This window comes from Camelina sativa, chromosome 14 (assembly GCF_030686135.1).
Source record: "Camelina sativa cultivar CO46 ecotype springtype chromosome 14, ASM3068613v1".
Classification (NCBI taxonomy): Eukaryota; Viridiplantae; Streptophyta; class Magnoliopsida; order Brassicales; family Brassicaceae; genus Camelina; species Camelina sativa.
In genome coordinates this window covers 14,569,143-14,588,438 of record NC_141893.1, presented here as the reverse complement: position 1 = coordinate 14,588,438, position 19,296 = coordinate 14,569,143, and the positions used below count along the sequence as shown (strand labels likewise).

General features: G+C 33.7%; 3 protein-coding genes across 5 annotated transcripts; all 3 read left to right on the top strand.

Annotated features, from left to right (window-relative positions):
- The first annotated feature begins 41 nt into the window (after positions 1 to 41).
- LOC104741651 (ferredoxin--NADP reductase, root isozyme 2, chloroplastic) lies at positions 42 to 2,228 on the top strand. 2 transcript variants are annotated; one of them, XM_010462549.3, is made up of 5 exons: positions 42 to 301; positions 603 to 662; positions 847 to 1,188; positions 1,294 to 1,513; positions 1,594 to 2,228. In XM_010462549.3, exons 1-5 carry the CDS (start codon positions 275 to 277, stop codon positions 2,091 to 2,093), a joined length of 1,149 nt encoding a protein of 382 aa, XP_010460851.1. In that variant the 5' UTR covers positions 42 to 274; the 3' UTR covers positions 2,094 to 2,228. The 2 variants fall into 2 exon arrangements, with proteins under 2 accessions (XP_010460851.1, XP_010460850.1); XM_010462548.3 differs by having other exon boundaries at positions 63 to 301; positions 844 to 1,188.
- A 2,420-nt stretch (positions 2,229 to 4,648) lies between these two features.
- On the top strand, positions 4,649 to 6,905 carry LOC104741650 (nuclear transcription factor Y subunit A-7). 2 transcript variants are annotated; one of them, XM_010462546.3, is made up of 6 exons: positions 4,649 to 4,956; positions 5,271 to 5,329; positions 5,508 to 5,656; positions 6,003 to 6,080; positions 6,176 to 6,340; positions 6,422 to 6,905. In XM_010462546.3, the coding sequence occupies exons 2-6, from the start codon at positions 5,302 to 5,304 to the stop codon at positions 6,590 to 6,592; spliced, it is 591 nt and encodes a 196-aa protein (XP_010460848.1). In that variant the 5' UTR covers positions 4,649 to 4,956; positions 5,271 to 5,301; the 3' UTR covers positions 6,593 to 6,905. The 2 variants fall into 2 exon arrangements, with proteins under 2 accessions (XP_010460848.1, XP_010460849.1); XM_010462547.3 differs by having other exon boundaries at positions 4,653 to 4,956; positions 5,271 to 5,324.
- Positions 6,906 to 10,342: 3,437 nt separating this feature from the next.
- On the top strand, positions 10,343 to 15,612 carry LOC104741649 (homeobox-leucine zipper protein ATHB-9). The gene is made up of 18 exons (XM_010462545.3): positions 10,343 to 11,094; positions 11,674 to 11,833; positions 11,987 to 12,102; positions 12,201 to 12,291; positions 12,388 to 12,483; positions 12,572 to 12,685; positions 12,764 to 12,847; positions 12,924 to 13,079; positions 13,165 to 13,239; positions 13,318 to 13,424; positions 13,502 to 13,691; positions 13,784 to 13,972; positions 14,054 to 14,134; positions 14,220 to 14,360; positions 14,443 to 14,732; positions 14,821 to 14,938; positions 15,033 to 15,182; positions 15,271 to 15,612. The coding sequence occupies exons 1-18, from the start codon at positions 10,877 to 10,879 to the stop codon at positions 15,415 to 15,417; spliced, it is 2,523 nt and encodes an 840-aa protein (XP_010460847.1). The 5' UTR covers positions 10,343 to 10,876; the 3' UTR covers positions 15,418 to 15,612.
- The last annotated feature ends 3,684 nt before the right edge of the window (positions 15,613 to 19,296 follow it).

The following is a 19,296-nucleotide window of genomic DNA, read 5'->3' as shown; positions in this document are numbered from 1 at the left end:
ATTTCGTCAATTTGGTTCCGGTTTTGCTTAATTAATTAATTAATAGGAGTGGCAAATCAATAAAAATTAAGAAGTCTGTGAGAGAGCGTCGCGTCAGTTGGAGGAGTCCAAAAGAGGGAGAAGCTTTGGCCTTTGAAGAGATTCAAAGGATCGTGTTTGGTGCTGCGCTTACTCTATTTATTTATATATAAAAACCCCATAAGCTCATCATCATCTTCTTCAGTCAATCGATTATATTGAATCTGAGTACTCCTCCTTCCTCCCATTCATCACAATGTCTCACTCTGCTGTGGTGTCTCAGGTCAGATCCCCACTCTTTTTTTTTTTTTTTTTTTTTAGTCAACGATTGTTTTTAAACTCTTGATCCTTGTGATTGAGTATGGCCGTAGAATTATTGAATCGTGTTACTGTTTCCTCTTGTATGTTTCCGGAGAATACGAGGGAACTTTTTTGAAATAGATTGATTTGGTGGTTTTTATGATCTTTGATCTGGGTTTAAGGCTTTTGTTTTACTTGATTAACGATCTTACCAGAAAAAAAAAAAAAAAAAAAAAAGAGTTTTTAATCTGATGGAGTTTGATTTTTTTTTTTTACAATTACAGGCTGGTGCTGTCTCAGTTTCAATTGGAAACGAACGTTCTCTTAGAAGATCCGTCTTCAAGGTGATGATGATGCATCTCAATCTCTCTTTTTAACATAAAGATTCTAGCTTTAGCTTTGTTTGTTCTCAAGGAAAGTAACCAGGAGGAAGCCACAAAAAAAAAAAAGTTTGTTTGATTCATTTCGTTTGAGTTTGGTTGAATCATGGCTTGCTTTTTGCTTTACCATTATTTCATTCTGCAGCAGAACAATAGCATAAGCTTTAACAGCAAGTCATGGTCGTCTTCTTTAGCAATGAACCAGAAGACAACAAACGTAAGAGATGCAAAACGGTACACCAACAGGACAATATGTATGTCGGTTCAACAAACGAGTAGTTCCAAGGTTACTGTTTCTCCTATTGAGTTGGAAGACCCCAAGGATCCTCCTTTGAACTTGTACAAACCCAAGGAGTCCTACACTGCTAAGATTGTCTCTGTGGAGCGAGTCGTTGGTCCAAAAGCCCCAGGAGAAACTTGTCATATTGTCATCGATCATGACGGTAACCTTCCTTACTGGGAAGGACAGAGTTATGGTGTGATCCCTCCTGTAAGTCATGTCCCTTGTCCTGTTACATGGTTTCGTTGTCTTCAAATTGTTACCACTATTCTTCATCTCTTAATTCTATTAATGAACTGGATCTTGTGTGTGTAGGGTGAGAACCCGAAGAAACCGGGAGCACCACACAATGTTCGCCTTTACTCGATTGCATCAACGAGGTATGGAGATTTCTTTGACGGCAAAACAGCGAGTTTATGTGTACGCAGAGCTGTTTATTACGATCCCGAGACTGGGAAAGAAGATCCTTCAAAGAACGGAGTCTGCAGCAACTTCCTCTGTGATTCAAAGCCCGGAGACAAGATTCAAATCACTGGTATGTGAACTAAATCACATACATAAAGACCCCTTGTGATAAGAGTTCTTAGTTTACTAAATATACTTTTTCGAAACCAGGTCCATCAGGGAAGGTAATGCTGTTACCCGAAAAGGATCCAAAGGCGACACACATAATGATAGCCACAGGAACAGGAGTGGCTCCTTACAGAGGCTACCTACGTCGAATGTTCATGGAAGACGTCCCAAACAGGACATTTGGCGGCTTAGCTTGGCTCTTCCTAGGAGTGGCTAACACCGATAGCCTTCTATATGATGATGAGTTTACCAAGTACTTAAAGGACCATCCGGAACACTTTAGGTATGATAAGGCGTTGAGCAGAGAGGAGAAGAACAAGAAAGGTGGAAAGATGTATGTGCAGGACAAGATTGAGGAGTACAGTGATGAGATCTTCAAGCTATTGGACAATGGAGCTCATATTTACTTCTGTGGGCTTAAAGGAATGATGCCTGGGATTCAAGATACGCTTAAAAGAGTTGCAGAAGAGAGAGGTGAGAGCTGGGACTTGAAGCTTTCTCAGCTAAGGAAGAACAAGCAGTGGCACGTTGAAGTCTATTAAGCCGCCTAAACTTTAACCTTTCTTTTAATATGTCTTTGCTGTTTTTGATTTTGATTTAAGAATCGTAATAAAATTGAAATTGATGTTGTTCTATAATATTCAAACATTGATAATATCTGAAATTTGTTGGTCTGACTTTGGTATATTCTCAGAGAATATAACAAATGAATCATTTATGTAGTGATGATACATCAAGAAACGACGAAACGTATTATTTATTTTCATGTGCTACAAGTCTACAACAATAAAAGCCAACCAAAGGTTATAGAATATTACATAAATATTCGAATCGATATGAGTCACATAGCCTAATGGAGTTTTATATGAAACTCATTTTATAACAAAAATACAAAATCATCGGTTTACCACAAAAGTATTATTCTAAATCTTAAACAAACTTTTATAAATATAAAAATAAATTTTATTTTTTGAATTAAATATATAAATAATTTTAGTTAGAAAAAAAATCATATTTGTATTTACCTTCGTATACTTGTTTATAATAAGATATTTTTATATATTATAACAATTATTAAAATAATTTAAACATAAATTATATCCAACCAAAACTTTTGCCAAAATACTCATCATTATGAATATTATTATTGTCAAATTTTAAAACTGTTACACAACTTATTCACAAAATATTTTACATGCAAATAATTCATCAAAGCAACATCTAATTAGTAAGCATGTATAATTTTACTCTATGTTTTACCATTTAAAATATGTTTTTACACTCAAAATTATTTTATTGTTAAAGTATGCTCTTTATCACCACCTATAAAATACCTTCTGAACAAATTAAACAAATTTTATGTTGCTTTACTTTTATTTTGACATAATTATAGTTTTTATAATTACTAAAATTGCTTTGTGACATAATTTTTTAACCATGAATTTTTTTAATTCCAAAGATACTTTGGATGAACAATTGATGAAAATTATCTACTGAGAAAAAGTTAATATAACATAATAAAAATTAAAATTTGAAAATTATAATTACGATGGTATATATACAAGTCTTAGATAATTCAAATATACAAAATAGAAACTTTATAAACAATCCAAAACATGACATATGTCGTAATCACGTTAATGATCGACGACCTATTTACTCTTCATAAGCATCACATTGTACCAAAACTACTTAAAACTATGACCTCGTCTCAAATTTCTCGAATCATAAATTCTCAATTTATTTCTAGCTGAATTCAAAGTTCTCATATATTTCATATACCTGGGTTTAAATGATTTACGAACCAAATCTGATAGAAAACTACATAAATCCGGTTTGAAACTAATTTTAAAACGGTTTACCATTCCAACTTCCCAAATTTGAAAATCGCTTCTCAATTACTCGATCAAGCTGCTCTTGTTTCAGTACCGGAATCATCAACATTATTCAGAAGAGAAAACTCTAGATTTTAACCAGAAACATCAATCATCGACTAATCTTCCAAACTTATAATGTTAATAACTGTAAAATCACTTTTGGAACCTCCATCAGTGTCTTCATCCTTGATTAAATTAGCAGGATTTATATACTTTGATTCCATTTCATTACATCTGATAGTTTCCATTCTAGAACCCTCACGAATCAAAGACCCATTCAATAGATCAGCAAAATTATATCGAAAAAAAAATCAAAGATCAAAGCTTTCGATATAAACATATAATATTATTTTTATAAACATTTGGGCCACAACAGACCAGTCCATTAGCCTAATTCCTACATTCATAGAGAGCGAGAATTGATTCTTGTGTGATGGTGCCTTTTACAATTAGACTTACCAATGACCACTGCACTAAGGTCACTTCACAAACATAATTTTTATGTAGATATAATGTTTTTTTTTTTAATTAACTGTCATATTACGTTTCAAAAATAATAATTCTTTTGATATAAGTTATGTTATTTTTTAAAAAAAAAATTATTCACTATTTAATGATTAATAATAATATGCATGCTTAATGAATTATTTTTTTTTGTTTATACATGTCAATAATTGAGAAAAAATGTATAACATAATTAACATACAATGGAAAATATATTAGTTTTGTTAATTTTCTTTTTTGTTTTTAGAATTTTTTGAATATATGAACATGTGAATTTTAAGTAGATTTAATGTTATTTTCTTAATTAGCTATTTTGAAAGATAATTATTTTTGACATGTGTCAACATTTCATGAATATACTTGACACATGTTAATATCTGATTTAATATTTAATCGTTAAAATTGATACATATCACGATCTGGTAAATTTTCAATTTTGATTTCTGATTGTTAAACTGACATATATGACTATCTGGTGAGTTACTAACCTTGAAAACCAAGGTTTATATAATAAGACTAGTATGCATCAAACCAAACCGAGATTAGTTTGTTGTCTCTGGAATTCGAACAAACGCGAACCGGTTTCGCTATCGATGACTCACACAACAGAAGAAAATACAAATAAGTCACTCGGGCAGCGGGTAGAGGGTAGGTCCCGTGAGAACTCGTGGACTTGATGAGTTAAGTGAGAGACTTCGGTCAGCAAATTCAGATCTGCCCGGAATCATCTGCTACGTGCAATCTGAAACGCTTCTCTCTTTCTCCACTTGTACGATCGATATTGCGTCCGCATCAGTTGTTACAAACCCTGCCGTTTTCTTACCTGCTGAAGCGTTAAAACGTCATGATGTTGTAGACTGATGAAGAAGGACGCTCTGAAGTTTAGAGTATACTAAAACTCGAGTTAAAGGAAGAAAACGACACTGTCTCTCTTTCTGTTCTTCATTTTTCTTCTCTTCTTCAAGAAGAGGCTCTAATCTACATACAAGATTGCAGAGGTTTTTTTCTATATATTAAATTAGAGGTAAGTTACATATATATAATTTTGGTCAATCATGGTTTAAGAAATTCTTAGCTTTTGACTTTTTTTTTTTTGTTATTTGGGGTTAGAAAATGGCTCTGTCGTTTTAGAATTTTAGTCAGATTGTAAGAATTACAGGGTTTTTTTTTAGTTCTGAATTGGTTCCTTGAAATTTTTATTTAGTATACTTCTTGACTTGTTTAGTTTGAACTAAGAGGTTAATGGTTTTGTGAGGATATGATAATTCTGGTTCTTGAATTTATTTAATAGGTTTTCAAGAATCATATATACTTACTCTGTTCTTTGGAACTTTTCAGAATACTGCTTTGGACATTAAGCTCATGAGTCATGACTTCCTCAATCCATGAGCTGTCTGGTTTTGCTCTCTCTGTCTCTCTTTCTCTTCTTTATTCCCCATTTTATGTTTATATATCTCTTATTTCATGTTAATTATGTTTTCAGAACTTGATCCATCGTTTATGTTCTTGTGGTTTGCTGTTACTGATTCTTGGGTTGGTGCTCCCTTGTTAAGTTTGGTGTATATTCTTGTCCAGGTAACATTGTAAGTCATGAGAAGCAAGAACAGACAGATTCTCAATTCCAATCACCAACTCCTCCTGGAAGAAATTATGAGTCAATGGCTACAAGTTTAGTCTACTCAGAGCCGGTTCCTCCTCCTCACCAGGGGAGTACACTTCCCATGGTAAAAACATCTCTCAGCTGCCATAAAAACGCAAACTGTTTAATCAGAACTATATCTTTGGTTTAGTTTCTTGCACCTTTCTTACTCTCTGTAAAAAAAAAAAGATATGTTTGATCACATATCTCTTGATTAATACTAAAGAGTTCCATCAATACTTAAATATGCCAAGTCTTTTTGGACCCCTTATATTTGAAGCTAATTCGAGTTGCTCATCATTCGTGGCCTTAGACGTTCTAGTTGATAAATCTACTTATTGACGCCATTACCATCACCTTTCTGCATTTTCATACAATATAGAAGTAACGAATTTTGTTTTGTGTGTGTTTGTGTATTGTTAATACTGAAGGCACCTGGACAATACCCATATCCAGATCCTTACTACAGAAGCATCTTTGCACCGCCTCCTCAACAACCCTATGCCGGGGTATGGTGTATTAACTACAACGAGTGTTCTGGTCCGGATTAATGTAGTGAACAGTTCGATGGTTAATGCTAACAGGTTATTACAAATCATTTCAGGTACATGTACAGTTAATGGGAATGCAGCAACAAGGTGTTCCTTTACCATCTGATGCAGTCGAGGAACCTGTTTTTGTAAACGCAAAGCAGTACCACGGAATACTGAGGCGAAGGCAATCTAGAGCAAAACTTGAATCGCAGAATAAAGTCATCAAGTCACGTAAGGTAAAATACTTTTTTCTAAAACTCATGTTTTGCTATGATTCCTTACTTCATTTGAGTAAATCTTTAGAGTGTACCTTGCAGCCATATTTGCATGAATCTCGGCATTTGCATGCGATAAGACGACCAAGAGGATGTGGTGGCCGGTTTCTCAATGCCAAGAAGGAGGATGAGCATCACGAAGAAAGTCATGAAGATAGTTCCAACCTTAGCTCTGGTAAATCCGCCATGGCTGCTTCGAGTGGTACATCTTGAGAAGGTCCCTACACGAAAAAGCTTTGTTGTATTTTGGCTCTGTGTGGTCTCAGCTCATCTATGTCTTTTAGTGTATGATATATATACAAATATTTGTAGAAAAGGTTTAGGGTTCTTGGGAGCAATTAGGTAAAACGTGAAGTGGGTTTTTAGACTTGTGATTATTAAAATAAAACCCACTAAGGAAGAAAGGAAAAATAAATAAAGGGAAATGTCATGATGTTTTAGTTAAAGATACAATGCTACTGATATTATTGTTTTGTTGTAAGAAAATTTTGGTAATAAAACGAAGAATGGAAGAATCCACAAACAATGTGACATCAAGGGTTTTGGGTTTATTGCAATTTATGTAAAACTACAAAATTTGTTGCTTCACAAAAAATCATGTATGAACCACAAGTTTGTTGTATATGTTAAAGCAAAACATCATAAAGTAGCACTCGGATTGAAATAATTACTAATTAACCTAGAGATGGAGAGGAACTGTATTATGATGTTGAAGAAAAAGCAATGTTTTGACTTTTAGAGATCAACATTGTCACAAAAGATTTGACATTCGTATTTTAAAAAATTAAAGGAGAAAAAATTAAGCCCATTTTCTTCTTTTCTAAATTATTTCCTATCAGTAAAGATCATCCATATTATTTTTTTACGAACTATGGAGACAAAGGCGAAACTTAAATAAAATTTATGTGTACTTTCTGTTTGCTAATATGATATTTTTATGATAATGGATTACGATGTTTTTTTCATTCATAGTCAAACACACAAAAAGATCATGTATAATATTTTTTGGTTCTTGACACATGTCGTGAGTTTTATTAAGAGAACCTTGGTTTGTATTGTATAGTTTCCAGTTTCCACAGTGACACACATACATAAAAAGTTAGAGACAATCACTGGCGTCAAATAAAATAATGAAGCTATTAACTGAAATGTATAAAAAACAAAGTACTCAAAATAAACTGTAAAGAGCTCTATAATGTAGCTTTTTAGTGGCGCGAGATATACTCTCCTACGTATAAAGTGTGTTAATAATTGATTATAGATAGTCTTGTTCTTTCTTAAACAGAAAAGAAGAATTTAATATGAAAGAGCTTTAGTAACACGATTTCTATCTTTACGAAGTATTTGATTAAGATAATAGTAATTGTTAGTAGTAGTGATACAAATTAAAATGCAAAAAGAAAAGACAGGGTAAAGTGGGTATATATATCTGCGAGACTGCCATGTAGGAAATCGAAGCGCATGCACAAAGTAAAGAACTCATGATGAGACTTCACATGACCTTCTTCTACATCCCTTTTTATTATTTACTTACTAGACACTTCCGTATTTAATGTGTGTATTTATATATTGAATCTGTATTCCTCCTTTACGAACATGCATGTATATAATATTTTCATGATGTCGTTTTCGCCAAGATAACAAAAAAAATATCGTGATTATAGATTTGGTGCTTGCCGTACATGTCGATATTGGATGTAGTCAGTATGTTTAGCTTGTTTTCTTATGTTTTTTTTTCTGTAGGATTGAGTGAGGCGTGAGACCAACCGTTCTCTGGTTAAACGGAGATATTGGGGGAAGGAGAAGCAAACCACATCCACATGTATTGCGACTGACTCCATTTTGTATTTATCGTTGGGGATATATATTTGGCATACAGAGATTTTTTTTGGATTTAGTTTACGCGGTTCTCGACGAAATAGTTCTCATGTGTCTAGCAGAGAAATGCATTGAGGTCATGAAAGATAATTACTATTTGAAATTCAAACATGATCCTAATAGTTACAGTTTAAATTTCCGTTCAAAACAAAGAGGAATAAGCAAACCAAACAACTATACTAAAGAAGCAATGTTTGGACAAATGGATACAAACCCAATTGAAAAATCGTTACCAGACAACCAAATACAGGTTGTACCCCCCAGCAAAGGCAGAGCTGTGTCTTTGTTTTCTCATATACTTTATTATTCAAGACTTTTTTAGAAACAAGTTAAACAAAAGAGAAGAACCATATTCACGTTTCTCATGCGCGTAGTGACATTTGTACATACTTGTCATGCGCATCATCTTCCGCATGGTTACAAAGAAAAAAAGATGAACATATACAAGAACATGCCACCCACCACGGTAATGATATGTACATGCACATACATACATTGTTACATACATCATCGTAAGCATCATCTTAGGACAATAAGAGAGAAGAGGGTAGAGAAAAATTTGATGCTATGTTTGGGGTAGGCCACTGTCACAGAACTTAAAGCCAACTGCTTTATTTCCCTAAGTTAGCAAATTACCCCATTTCGTCAAAATTCCGTTTCGTCTGACAACTACACTTACGTTTTACGGATGATGAAAACTGTTTGAAACGAAGTTTTTTTCTTTTCTTATTATTGATTTTAGTGACAAGCACATTAGGGGATTTTTTTTAATAATTATTGAAAAATGTCTTTAAATTTTGCAGAGACAGCCTTTGCGTGTTGGCTTTTCTCATCTATTTTGTGTTTATTGCAATTACTAATTTGTTGAGTCTGAATGCTAGTACTAATTTGTTGAGTCTGAATGCAATTAAGTTTTTAAATCTAATTAATTTCAATCCTTTTTCTTTTGTCAACATCTAAACTTTTTATCTAAATCAAGAATATTGAAGACATACACATTAACGCGGAGAATTTGGTGATGGTGATATGAAATCAAATTAGAGAAGTAATTGATCATCTATCTCATAAATTTATATTGTCAAGAGCTCTAAAAAAAAAATCCTAAAAAATAAAAATGAAAATGATTTTACTTCATATACATTAATTCAAACTATAAAATTGCTTTATATAATAAGATTTAAGTTTTCTCCTATCACATTTTTTTTTAAAAGCTTATGCACGAAAAAGTTTTTTAAAATTATTTTATCTTCAATAGTATATGTTTTTAACCAAAACATTGAATTCATCCTACTATCAAAATTTTCCTTTAAAACCTATGGTTATGGTGATTGGAACAGATAAATCCGTTTGTGAATTAGGCATGCTTATTTACATATAAAAAAATAGAAAAAATCCATCGCATACCAACTACAAATTAATCAAGAATATTGAAGACAAGACATCACGTTAAAGTGGAGAATTTGGTGATGGTGATGTGAAATCAAATTAGAGAAGCATTTGATCATCCATCTCATAAACATATATTGTCAAGAGCTCTAAGAAAATAAAATCCTAAAAAAATAAAAATGAAAATGATTTTAATTCATATACATTAATTCAACCTCTAAAATTAAGGTTTATATAAAATTTAAGCTTTCTCCTATCACATTTTTTTAAAAAAAAAAGATTTTATTTCAACAGTCTATGTTTTTAACCAAAATATTGAATTCATCCTACTATCAAAATTTCACATTTAAAACCTATGGGTTTGAATGGTTGTGGTGATTGACATATAAATCTGTTTGTGCATTAGACCATTTTTATATACTATTCATCAATTATATTGGTACATGCCAAAGGAAATATAAAAAATCCATTACATACCAATTTTACAAACCATTTTACAAACAAATAAACTAAATCGCTATAATTTGTTATCCACCTCAAAAATATAGTGGACTAAACAATTGACTGATTGGTGGATTTTTCTTGCAACATCCATTCAAAACCATATATTGTTAAGAGCTCTAAACAAAGATTAAACAAAATCATTATAAAGATGGAAATTCTTATTATAAGCTTTGTATAAAATGAAAGCTTTCTCCTATCATAAGTTTTTGTTAGAGAAAAGCTTTTGCATAAGAAAAGTTTTAAAATTTTACTTTTTCCACAACAGTCTAAGCTTTTAAACCAAAACATTGAATTCAACCTACTCTCAAAATTTCACCTTAAAAATTAAAAAAAAAAAAAAAAAATGATATTTCTACAAGTTTAGTGCTTCTTGTTGTTTCTTCCTTGTCCTCTCTCTCTCTCTCACAAAGATCTTTACTTTACTTTTTCCAGTATTCTCTCTCTTCTCTCTAGTCTCTACTTAGCTGCCTCGCTTTAGCTCCTTTTTTTACCTCCTCTTTCATCTCTCCTTTGCAAATGAGAAAAACCCAAACTCTTTTCCCAAACCATTACCATCTCATGAACAATCTCAAAGGTGGCTCTCTCTACTCAGAGAGCCAACCAATCTAAACTCAAAACTCCTTTTCTCTCCATCTCATCTGGGTTGGTCTCTCAACTATTTCTCCCCTCAAAGTATCGATTTTCATTTCTTCTTTTTTTTTGTTGTTGTAAACCCTCTCTGTAGAAGTTATGATGGCTCACTCCATGGACGATAGAGACTCTCCTGACAAAGGTTTTGATTCCGGCAAGTACGTTAGGTACACGCCGGAGCAAGTTGAAGCTCTTGAGAGAGTTTATGCTGAGTGTCCTAAACCTAGCTCTCTTCGAAGACAACAGCTTATTCGTGAATGTCCCATCCTCTGTAACATCGAGCCTCGACAGATCAAAGTTTGGTTCCAGAATCGAAGGTGATTCTCTTGTTTCTTTATTAAACTGCTTTAATTGAATGTTTTTAGTGTGTTTTTGATTGTTTCTGAAATTAAAAATTGATTTTTTTTTTGTTTGTTTGTATTTGAAGACGATAATTTTAAACGCCTGTTCTATTCTCTGACAATGTTTTGTTAAATGTTCTTGTTTTTGATCTAAAATGGTGATTTTAAAAGCCTTTTTGAGTTTCAGATCTATGTCTATATAATTGTTTTTTCTCTTTTAGTTGCTTAAGGCTTTGTTGACACAGTTGAAAGTGAAAATTACATGAAAAAGTGACAGCTAATCAAACTGTCTTTGATGAGCTTTAAAACGTCTCTTTAATTTTTTTTATGTTCTTAAAGAAAAGTTGTAATATTTATGCAGAGAATATGTTGGAAATTACATAATCTTTTTGTTCTTTATGTCATTCTGGTATGATTCTTAAAGCAAAAAAAGTGTGTTTGTTTCTTTTACTCTCTTCCTGTTCATTCTCTATTATTTTCAACACATTTATCATACTATAGTTTTTGTCTTTAAGCTTTTTTTTTCTTTCTTTTGGTTGTTTGTTGACTTTTTAGATGTCGAGAGAAGCAGAGGAAAGAGTCAGCTCGTCTTCAGACAGTGAACAGGAAGCTGAGTGCTATGAACAAGCTTTTGATGGAAGAGAATGACCGTTTGCAGAAGCAAGTCTCCCACTTGGTTTATGAGAATGGATTCATGAAACATCGTATCCACACTGTAAGTCCTAGACCACATTCGAGTTGGGAGAGTTTTGGGAGTTTTGACTTAGTTTTAAATGTTGTTATCTTTTGATGCTTGTGAATGGAATTGTTCTTTAAGAATTCTCTATTGTTAGAAAGTGACTGGTGAAGTCTTTGTATTGTCACTTAGGCTTCTGGGACGACCACAGACAACAGCTGTGAGTCTGTGGTCGTGAGTGGTCAGCAACGTCAGCAGCAAAACCCAACACATCAGCATCCACAGCGTGATGCTAACAACCCAGCTAAGTAAGCAAGGCTCTTGTTGTTTCTGTTAGTGAATTTCTCTTTGTGCGATTATGTGAAGAAACTAACATTATCTTTTTCTAATTGTCCTTCGTTGGTAGTCTTCTCTCGATTGCGGAGGAGACCTTGGCAGAGTTCCTTAGCAAGGCTACAGGAACTGCTGTCGACTGGGTCCAGATGATTGGGATGAAGGTAAATAAGTTATAACATTTTAAGGTTTTTTATATGTGAAAATGAAGTGATTTTTAAAAAATGTTTTAATATGTATTTTCATGGTGATGTATGTAGCCTGGTCCGGATTCTATTGGCATCGTAGCTGTTTCACGCAACTGCAGTGGAATAGCAGCACGTGCCTGTGGCCTCGTGAGTTTAGAACCCATGAAGGTAAATGGTGTTTGGTTTTTTACTTTAATACTGTTTTGGAAAAAGGAAAATTTCTGTGAAGGTACTCTAAACTTCAAATACTGTGTAGGTCGCTGAAATCCTCAAAGATCGTCCATCATGGTTCCGTGACTGTCGATGTGTCGAGACTCTGAATGTTATACCCACTGGAAGCGGTGGTACTATCGAACTTGTCAACACTCAGGTCTGTTCTATAAATCTGTCAGTCTTGTTTTTATGTTCCTTTAAAATGTACTGATCATTGTTCATGGTTGGTTATCAGATCTATGCTCCTACAACATTAGCAGCAGCTCGTGACTTTTGGACGCTGAGATATAGTACAAGTCTAGAAGATGGAAGCTATGTGGTGAGTCATAGGAACTGGTTATGTTTATTTACTGTTCTGTTTACTAGATTTGCCTTATAATAATTGTTTCCTTCAGGTTTGTGAGAGGTCACTCACTTCTGCAACTGGTGGTCCTAATGGTCCGCTGTCTTCAAGCTTCGTGAGAGCCAAAATGCTGTCAAGTGGGTTTCTTATCCGTCCTTGTGATGGTGGTGGCTCAATTATTCACATTGTTGATCATGTTGACTTGGATGTAAGCATTTGATTAATAAAAACACATCAGGTCTCTTAGAAGTCTCCTCTTTTATGTTAATTGCTGAATTTATTTGGTTTGGTAGGTCTCAAGTGTTCCTGAAGTCCTCAGGCCTCTCTATGAGTCTTCCAAAATTCTTGCTCAGAAAATGACCGTCGCTGTAAGTTCCTTATGAACCTGACCTTTTCGTGACCTGACTAGGCCATATGTGTCTCTGAGTTTTACTTCCACATTTCAGGCTCTGAGACATGTGAGGCAAATTGCTCAAGAGACCAGTGGAGAAGTTCAGTATAGTGGTGGACGCCAGCCTGCAGTTTTAAGAACTTTCAGCCAAAGACTCTGCCGGTAACATATTTCCTTGAGAAGCTTTGTTTTATTGTTCGGAGCATTGTTCTAATGCTTTTGCTTTTCTTGAAATTCAGTGGTTTCAATGATGCTGTTAATGGTTTTGCGGATGATGGATGGTCTCCAATGAGTAGTGATGGAGCAGAGGATATTACAATCATGATCAACTCTTCCTCTGCTAAATTTGCTGGCTCTCAATATGGTAGCTCATTTCTTCCAAGTTTTGGAAGCGGTGTCCTCTGTGCCAAAGCTTCTATGCTGTTGCAGGTTTGTACACCATGATTTGACATTTATATAAAAACGAGAGTCAGTTTCTTCAATTTCTAACGCCATCGTCTCTTATTTATTTCCCCTTGAAGAATGTTCCACCCCTTGTTCTGATCCGTTTCCTGAGAGAACACCGAGCTGAATGGGCAGACTATGGGGTTGATGCCTATTCTGCTGCATCTCTCAGAGCAACTCCTTTCGCTGTTCCCTGCGTCAGAACTGGTGGGTTCCCAAGTAACCAAGTCATTCTTCCTCTCGCACAGACGCTCGAACATGAAGAGGTAAATAGATTCTCAAGATCATTGTCCTGTTTATCTCTTCTTTGGCCATGCCTTGAATCCTATTTTGTTTACTCGTTTTAGTTCATCGAAGTAGTTAGACTCGGAGGTCATGCTTACTCACCTGAAGACATGGGCTTATCTCGGGATATGTATTTACTGCAGGTTTGTTTCTTATACAAGACTTTCTTGGATTCTTAAAGTTATGTTATTGAAATGAAATTTTTGTTTCTTTTTGGCTTTTCTCTAGCTTTGCAGCGGCGTTGATGAAAATGTGGTTGGAGGCTGTGCTCAGCTTGTCTTTGCTCCTATCGATGAATCATTTGCTGATGATGCACCTTTGCTTCCTTCTGGTTTTCGTGTCATACCGCTTGAACAAAAAGTGAATCCGGTAATAAGAGAACTTTTTCAAATAATATTTTAATATCCTGGAAATAGTCAACTGACACACAAATCTTCTTTGTATGTAACAGAATGACCATCAATCTGCAAGTCGAACACGGGATCTAGCGTCATCTCTAGATGGTTCCACCAAAACCGACTCAGAAACAAACTCCAGATTGGTCTTAACCATAGCCTTCCAGTTTACATATGATAACCATTCAAGAGACAATGTTGCTACAATGGCGAGACAGTATGTGAGGAATGTTGTTGGTTCGATTCAGAGAGTTGCTTTAGCCATCACCCCTCGTCCTGGCTCAATGCAATTTCCCACTTCTCCTGAGGCTCTCACTCTTGTCCGTTGGATCACCCGTAGTTACAGGTACTCTTCTTGCAACCGTAATCAACAAGAATGTGTTTATCTATCTCATTCTAATTCAATGAAACGTTTTTTCTTTTGCATGTTTTAGTGCTCATACAGGGGCAGACCTGTTTGGAACTGATTCTCAATCCTGTGGGGGTGACACATTGCTTAAGCAACTCTGGAACCATTCTGATGCCATATTGTGCTGCTCCCTCAAAACCAACGTAAGATTTCTGTTCTTGTGAGGTGCTCAATCCGGTTCTGGTTCGGTTATTGGGAATTGCTAAGGTAAATTGTCTGGCAAATTTTGGTTCTTAGGCCTCACCGGTATTCACATTTGCAAACCAAGCCGGGTTAGACATGCTTGAAACAACGCTGGTGGCACTTCAGGATATAATGCTCGACAAAACTCTCGATGACTCTGGTCGTAAAGCTCTTTGCTCCGAATTCGCTAAGATCATGCAGCAGGTAAACATTTACTAGCTAGTCTTTTCTAAAAGTTTCCCGGTTAAGTTGTCATACATGGAAAATACTAAGGTTGGAATGAATCTTTCAGGGCTATGCTAATCTTCCGGCGGGAATATGTGTGTCGAGCATGGGGAGACCAGTTTCGTATGAGCAAGCGACGGTGTGGAAAGTTGTTGACGACAACGAATCAAACCACTGCTTGGCTTTTATCCTCGTGAATTGGTCATTCGTTTGAAAAAATAAAATGGTTGATTATGTTTAGATATGAAAGTTAGGATGCTGTTTTGGTAAGGTTTGTTAAATTAGACGGTACATCATGACTCAATATGTAATATTGGAAAATGTGATGATGATCTCTTTAATCAGTTATGACACTATGTAAGACGACAATATCTATTCTGTGCTTATGTTATTTTTATTAGTGTTTTTACTTGTTTCGTTTTTTCTTTAATGTTGGTAAAGTTTACTATCATATTTTATCTATTTTATATAATAAAGTATGTATATATTTGCACAAAAGAAAAAGTATGTGTATATTTATTTAGTAATTTGCAGTTATTCATTATTGTTGTTACAAAAGTTTTATGGATGGGGCTTATTTTGCATGTGTAAATATCTAAATTCATAACAAGAAGAGAATACGGGACTTGCGATGGGTGAGTGTATGCATTATGCAACATGAATAAAGCATCCAAAGTTTGGTTTGTATCATTGTATGCATAAATAATCATCCAGAGAAGATTGGATTTGAATGAATCTTTGACAATAAATGATGTATAATCATTGCTATTTGATCTATTAAATTGGATAATAGTATCTATCACAAGAAAAACTAGTCATGATGATGCTGTTCTTTGACTTAATAGGCAGCAGGAGGAACCTATACAACTTTTTTTCTTTTGGGTAGTCTAATTAGTATGGAAGTTAATACTGTAATATAGCTAGCTTTCCTTTTCAGCAGAGAAACCTATAAACTTGCAGGTTTCAAGTTAACAAAAGTTTGATGCCGACAAAATAAATGATTTTTTTTTTTTTGTATTTGCAAAATAATAGTAGTAACTCTCTTCGTGTTCTTAAAAGTTAATTTCTTAATCCGCTGTCTAAATGTCAAATCGATGTTTGCCCATTTAATGATTTCACCATTCAATTTCTATTTTGCAATTTTTGCTGTTTTGTAGCAACTGTTATACATTATACTTTTATAACTAAACTACAATTTTAACGATAAAAATTACTATAAATGAAAAACAGCTCAATAAAATGAAAAATGTAGGGTGGGTGATTTGACCGCTGCGTGATTAAAAAAGAAAAAATGTGGGATAAACAAGTTGATTTGTTGCGTGTGTGGTGAAAAATAAAAATAAATAATAAAAGAGATGTGGGGTGAAAAGACAGAAGAGATTCTGGTTGGGACAGATCTGGCTTTTGTGTAAGGAAATGCCTTACCCGATTCTGCCTCCCTTGGTTTCTTTTAGTCAACACCTGCTTATGTCATCCTTTCTCTTCCCATTTAATCCTCCTCCTTTAGTTACCCACATATGCAATTGAGTCCCATGCATATACTGATATACCGACCGGCTCCAAGGACCAAGCATATATTATTACTCCGACCGGTTCCGTTATATAAACTGAAAGACCGATTTGAATCAAAATGAGATTTGATTTGATAAACAAGGAACGAATATATAGTTTGCCCGAATATGAATTTTAAGTTATTTGATTTTTTTTCTTGACACATCACCGGCTCTATAACTCTTTGGTTATAAATCTGGTTTTATTTATACCAATGTCAGCAACTAAACCTCAGTAAAGAATATTTGAGTCGGGGACCATATAAACAGAGTTCTTCTGGCGCATTTTTATATATAAGTAGCTAAATTATATAGTTGTGGGAGCATATTTTTCTGATTTTTCATTAGAAAAGTTGGTTATTTATATATTTTTCTGCTGTTGCTACTAAGATCAGTCAATCCAAAAATCAATATTTATACGAATGATAGATTTATCAAACATTAATCATTTAGATATATGCGAAGGATTATTAATCCTACCTGATATGGTTTGGTTGAGAAGAACATTTTGGAAACGAATTGCACGTATTGGGAATCTGGTTTACTCAAATCTCTCAAACCTAGTAAAATCCCGGAAGTCGAACCAAAATTGACATTCTACTACCAATTGGGGGACTTTAACAACCAACATGACATGACATCCATGATCCATCCATACATATATTACAAATGCACATGCATGCATAGTTTAGTCTAGGTTAATAGGGCCCGCTAGGTATGACACACTACATATATATGCATGGTATATATACATGTATGCATCTCTGCGTATATTTTGGTTTTCCCAAATTGGGAAATTATTGAATTTCGCTCTGTGGGTGCAGCAGCATATTTAAACCCTCGTTGAAAGCCTAGAAGAGCTAATTTGGGTTTTGTTTAAAATTTTCAAAAGATCTGTATGAGTCTTTTTTTATATAAATGAGTTGAGGTTCAGAATAATGTTATGTTATGAATCCAAAATTTGTGTATACTCCCTTTAATTTAATGTTACAGAACGCATATCACGTTACGAAAACAATAGTTTATGAGTCCCGTTACGATGGAACCATCAACCAGTGGTGAATATTGGCATTTTATAAAAAATTGGAATATTAGGGAATACTAGATAGCTAGTTTAATAAGTGCAATTATATAGTACAAGTATAGAACAGAACCCTACTTTTGTGTTGTCTTTTGTGTTTTGTCTTTTCTCTCTCATTTTTTGTCTACTACAATACTCAAGAACTCAGAAGAAAATACTATATATGTAAAAAAAAAAAAAAATACTCCACAGTTTTGAAACTAGGGTAATACTATTTCAGTATTTTCTTCTTCTTCTTGGTAAAGCAGTAAACAGAAACTGTTGGGCAATGCAGTGATATCTTATTGGCTCTAAATGTCAGTTTGACTCATTTATTTTTATTTTTTTGTTTATTTGACCCCATTTCAAACTTATTAATTTTCATGTTCTCCTGAATAGTTTTTTTCACCAGTGCACTGCTCTGTTGTTTCTTTTGCATGTTGTTTTGGTTTTGGTAGTTGTTGTAGTAATTATTGTTAACATTAAGGGAGTCGTCTGAGAGATATCAAGATAGTGAATTTGAAAGTGTGTAAATGCACCAGAAGGCATGGTCTATAGGTCCAAAATCATTTGAACGTTGATACCATTAAAATTTATGTGAGATGTTGAAAATGTAAATGTAGGTTTGATGATTGAAGGGCTTTAGGACATTGAATTTTGTGCAGCACCAAAACAAGCAATACTTTTGATTTTTTTTTTGGTCATGATCCGTTTGCTGCAAGGTTGATGATGCATTGTCGTTTTACTATTTTTTAAAGCGGGTACATTGTAATACGTACAGATCAACTCGTACAATGATTTCGATTTTTGTTTGACTCTTGAATGATCAATTTCAAACAGTTGTAAGCGATTACTAATTATCTTGACCATTACATATTTAGATTGGCTAAGAATCTTAACTTAAGATACATGAATATAACTTTCTCAGCGTTTGAGAAACAAGATGCCAAAAAAAATGATGAGTATTACTTTATTAGTAAACTGATAATAGAGTGTGTAATGTATTAATAACCATTATCATTTTGTCAACTAACGTAGTAAATATTGGTATATATATTTATCTATGTAAATACTAAATTAATTTTTTGAAAAATAGGTAATCAATATAAAATCACACTTCGGATTTTTACATTTTACTTTAACTAGCTAATTGCTAACAGTCTTTTGGGACTGTTCTCATGAATATATTAACACTCTTTTGGACCTAGTAGCCCAGTTTATAATAGCTCAAGTGTGATTTTAATTTTAAAAAACAGACTTCAGATTTTTTTTTATATATAATGATCTTGCACCGTTGGTATATTTCATAGCGTCAAAAAGTGTTAAATTTAATAAGCACTTATTGCCATAAACAAATTTTATAGTTTATTTTCATATTAGTAAATAAAATTAAATAATAGTTATTTTGTAAAAATATATTAATATTATTTTATAAATTGTAACATGAATTATTTATAACTGATATAAGCACTTAAAAAGTCGA

Excerpts from the sequence above, each read along its gene's own strand:
- LOC104741651 (XM_010462548.3), top strand. The coding sequence starts at position 275 with ATGTCTCACTCTGCTGTGGTGTCTCAG. Across the intron at positions 1,189-1,293 it reads GTTATGGTGTGATCCCTCCT|GGTGAGAACCCGAAGAAACC; the intron begins GTAAGTCATGTC and ends TTGTGTGTGTAG. Across the intron at positions 1,514-1,593 it reads AGACAAGATTCAAATCACTG|GTCCATCAGGGAAGGTAATG; the intron begins GTATGTGAACTA and ends TTTCGAAACCAG.
- LOC104741650 (XM_010462546.3), top strand. The coding sequence starts at position 5,302 with ATGACTTCCTCAATCCATGAGCTGTCTG. Across the intron at positions 6,081-6,175 it reads CTCAACAACCCTATGCCGGG|GTACATGTACAGTTAATGGG; the intron begins GTATGGTGTATT and ends AAATCATTTCAG. Across the intron at positions 6,341-6,421 it reads AAGTCATCAAGTCACGTAAG|CCATATTTGCATGAATCTCG; the intron begins GTAAAATACTTT and ends TGTACCTTGCAG.
- LOC104741649 (XM_010462545.3), top strand. The coding sequence starts at position 10,877 with ATGATGGCTCACTCCATGGACGATAGAGACTCTCCTGACAAAGGTTTT. Across the intron at positions 11,095-11,673 it reads GTTTGGTTCCAGAATCGAAG|ATGTCGAGAGAAGCAGAGGA; the intron begins GTGATTCTCTTG and ends TTGACTTTTTAG. Across the intron at positions 12,292-12,387 it reads TCCAGATGATTGGGATGAAG|CCTGGTCCGGATTCTATTGG; the intron begins GTAAATAAGTTA and ends TGATGTATGTAG.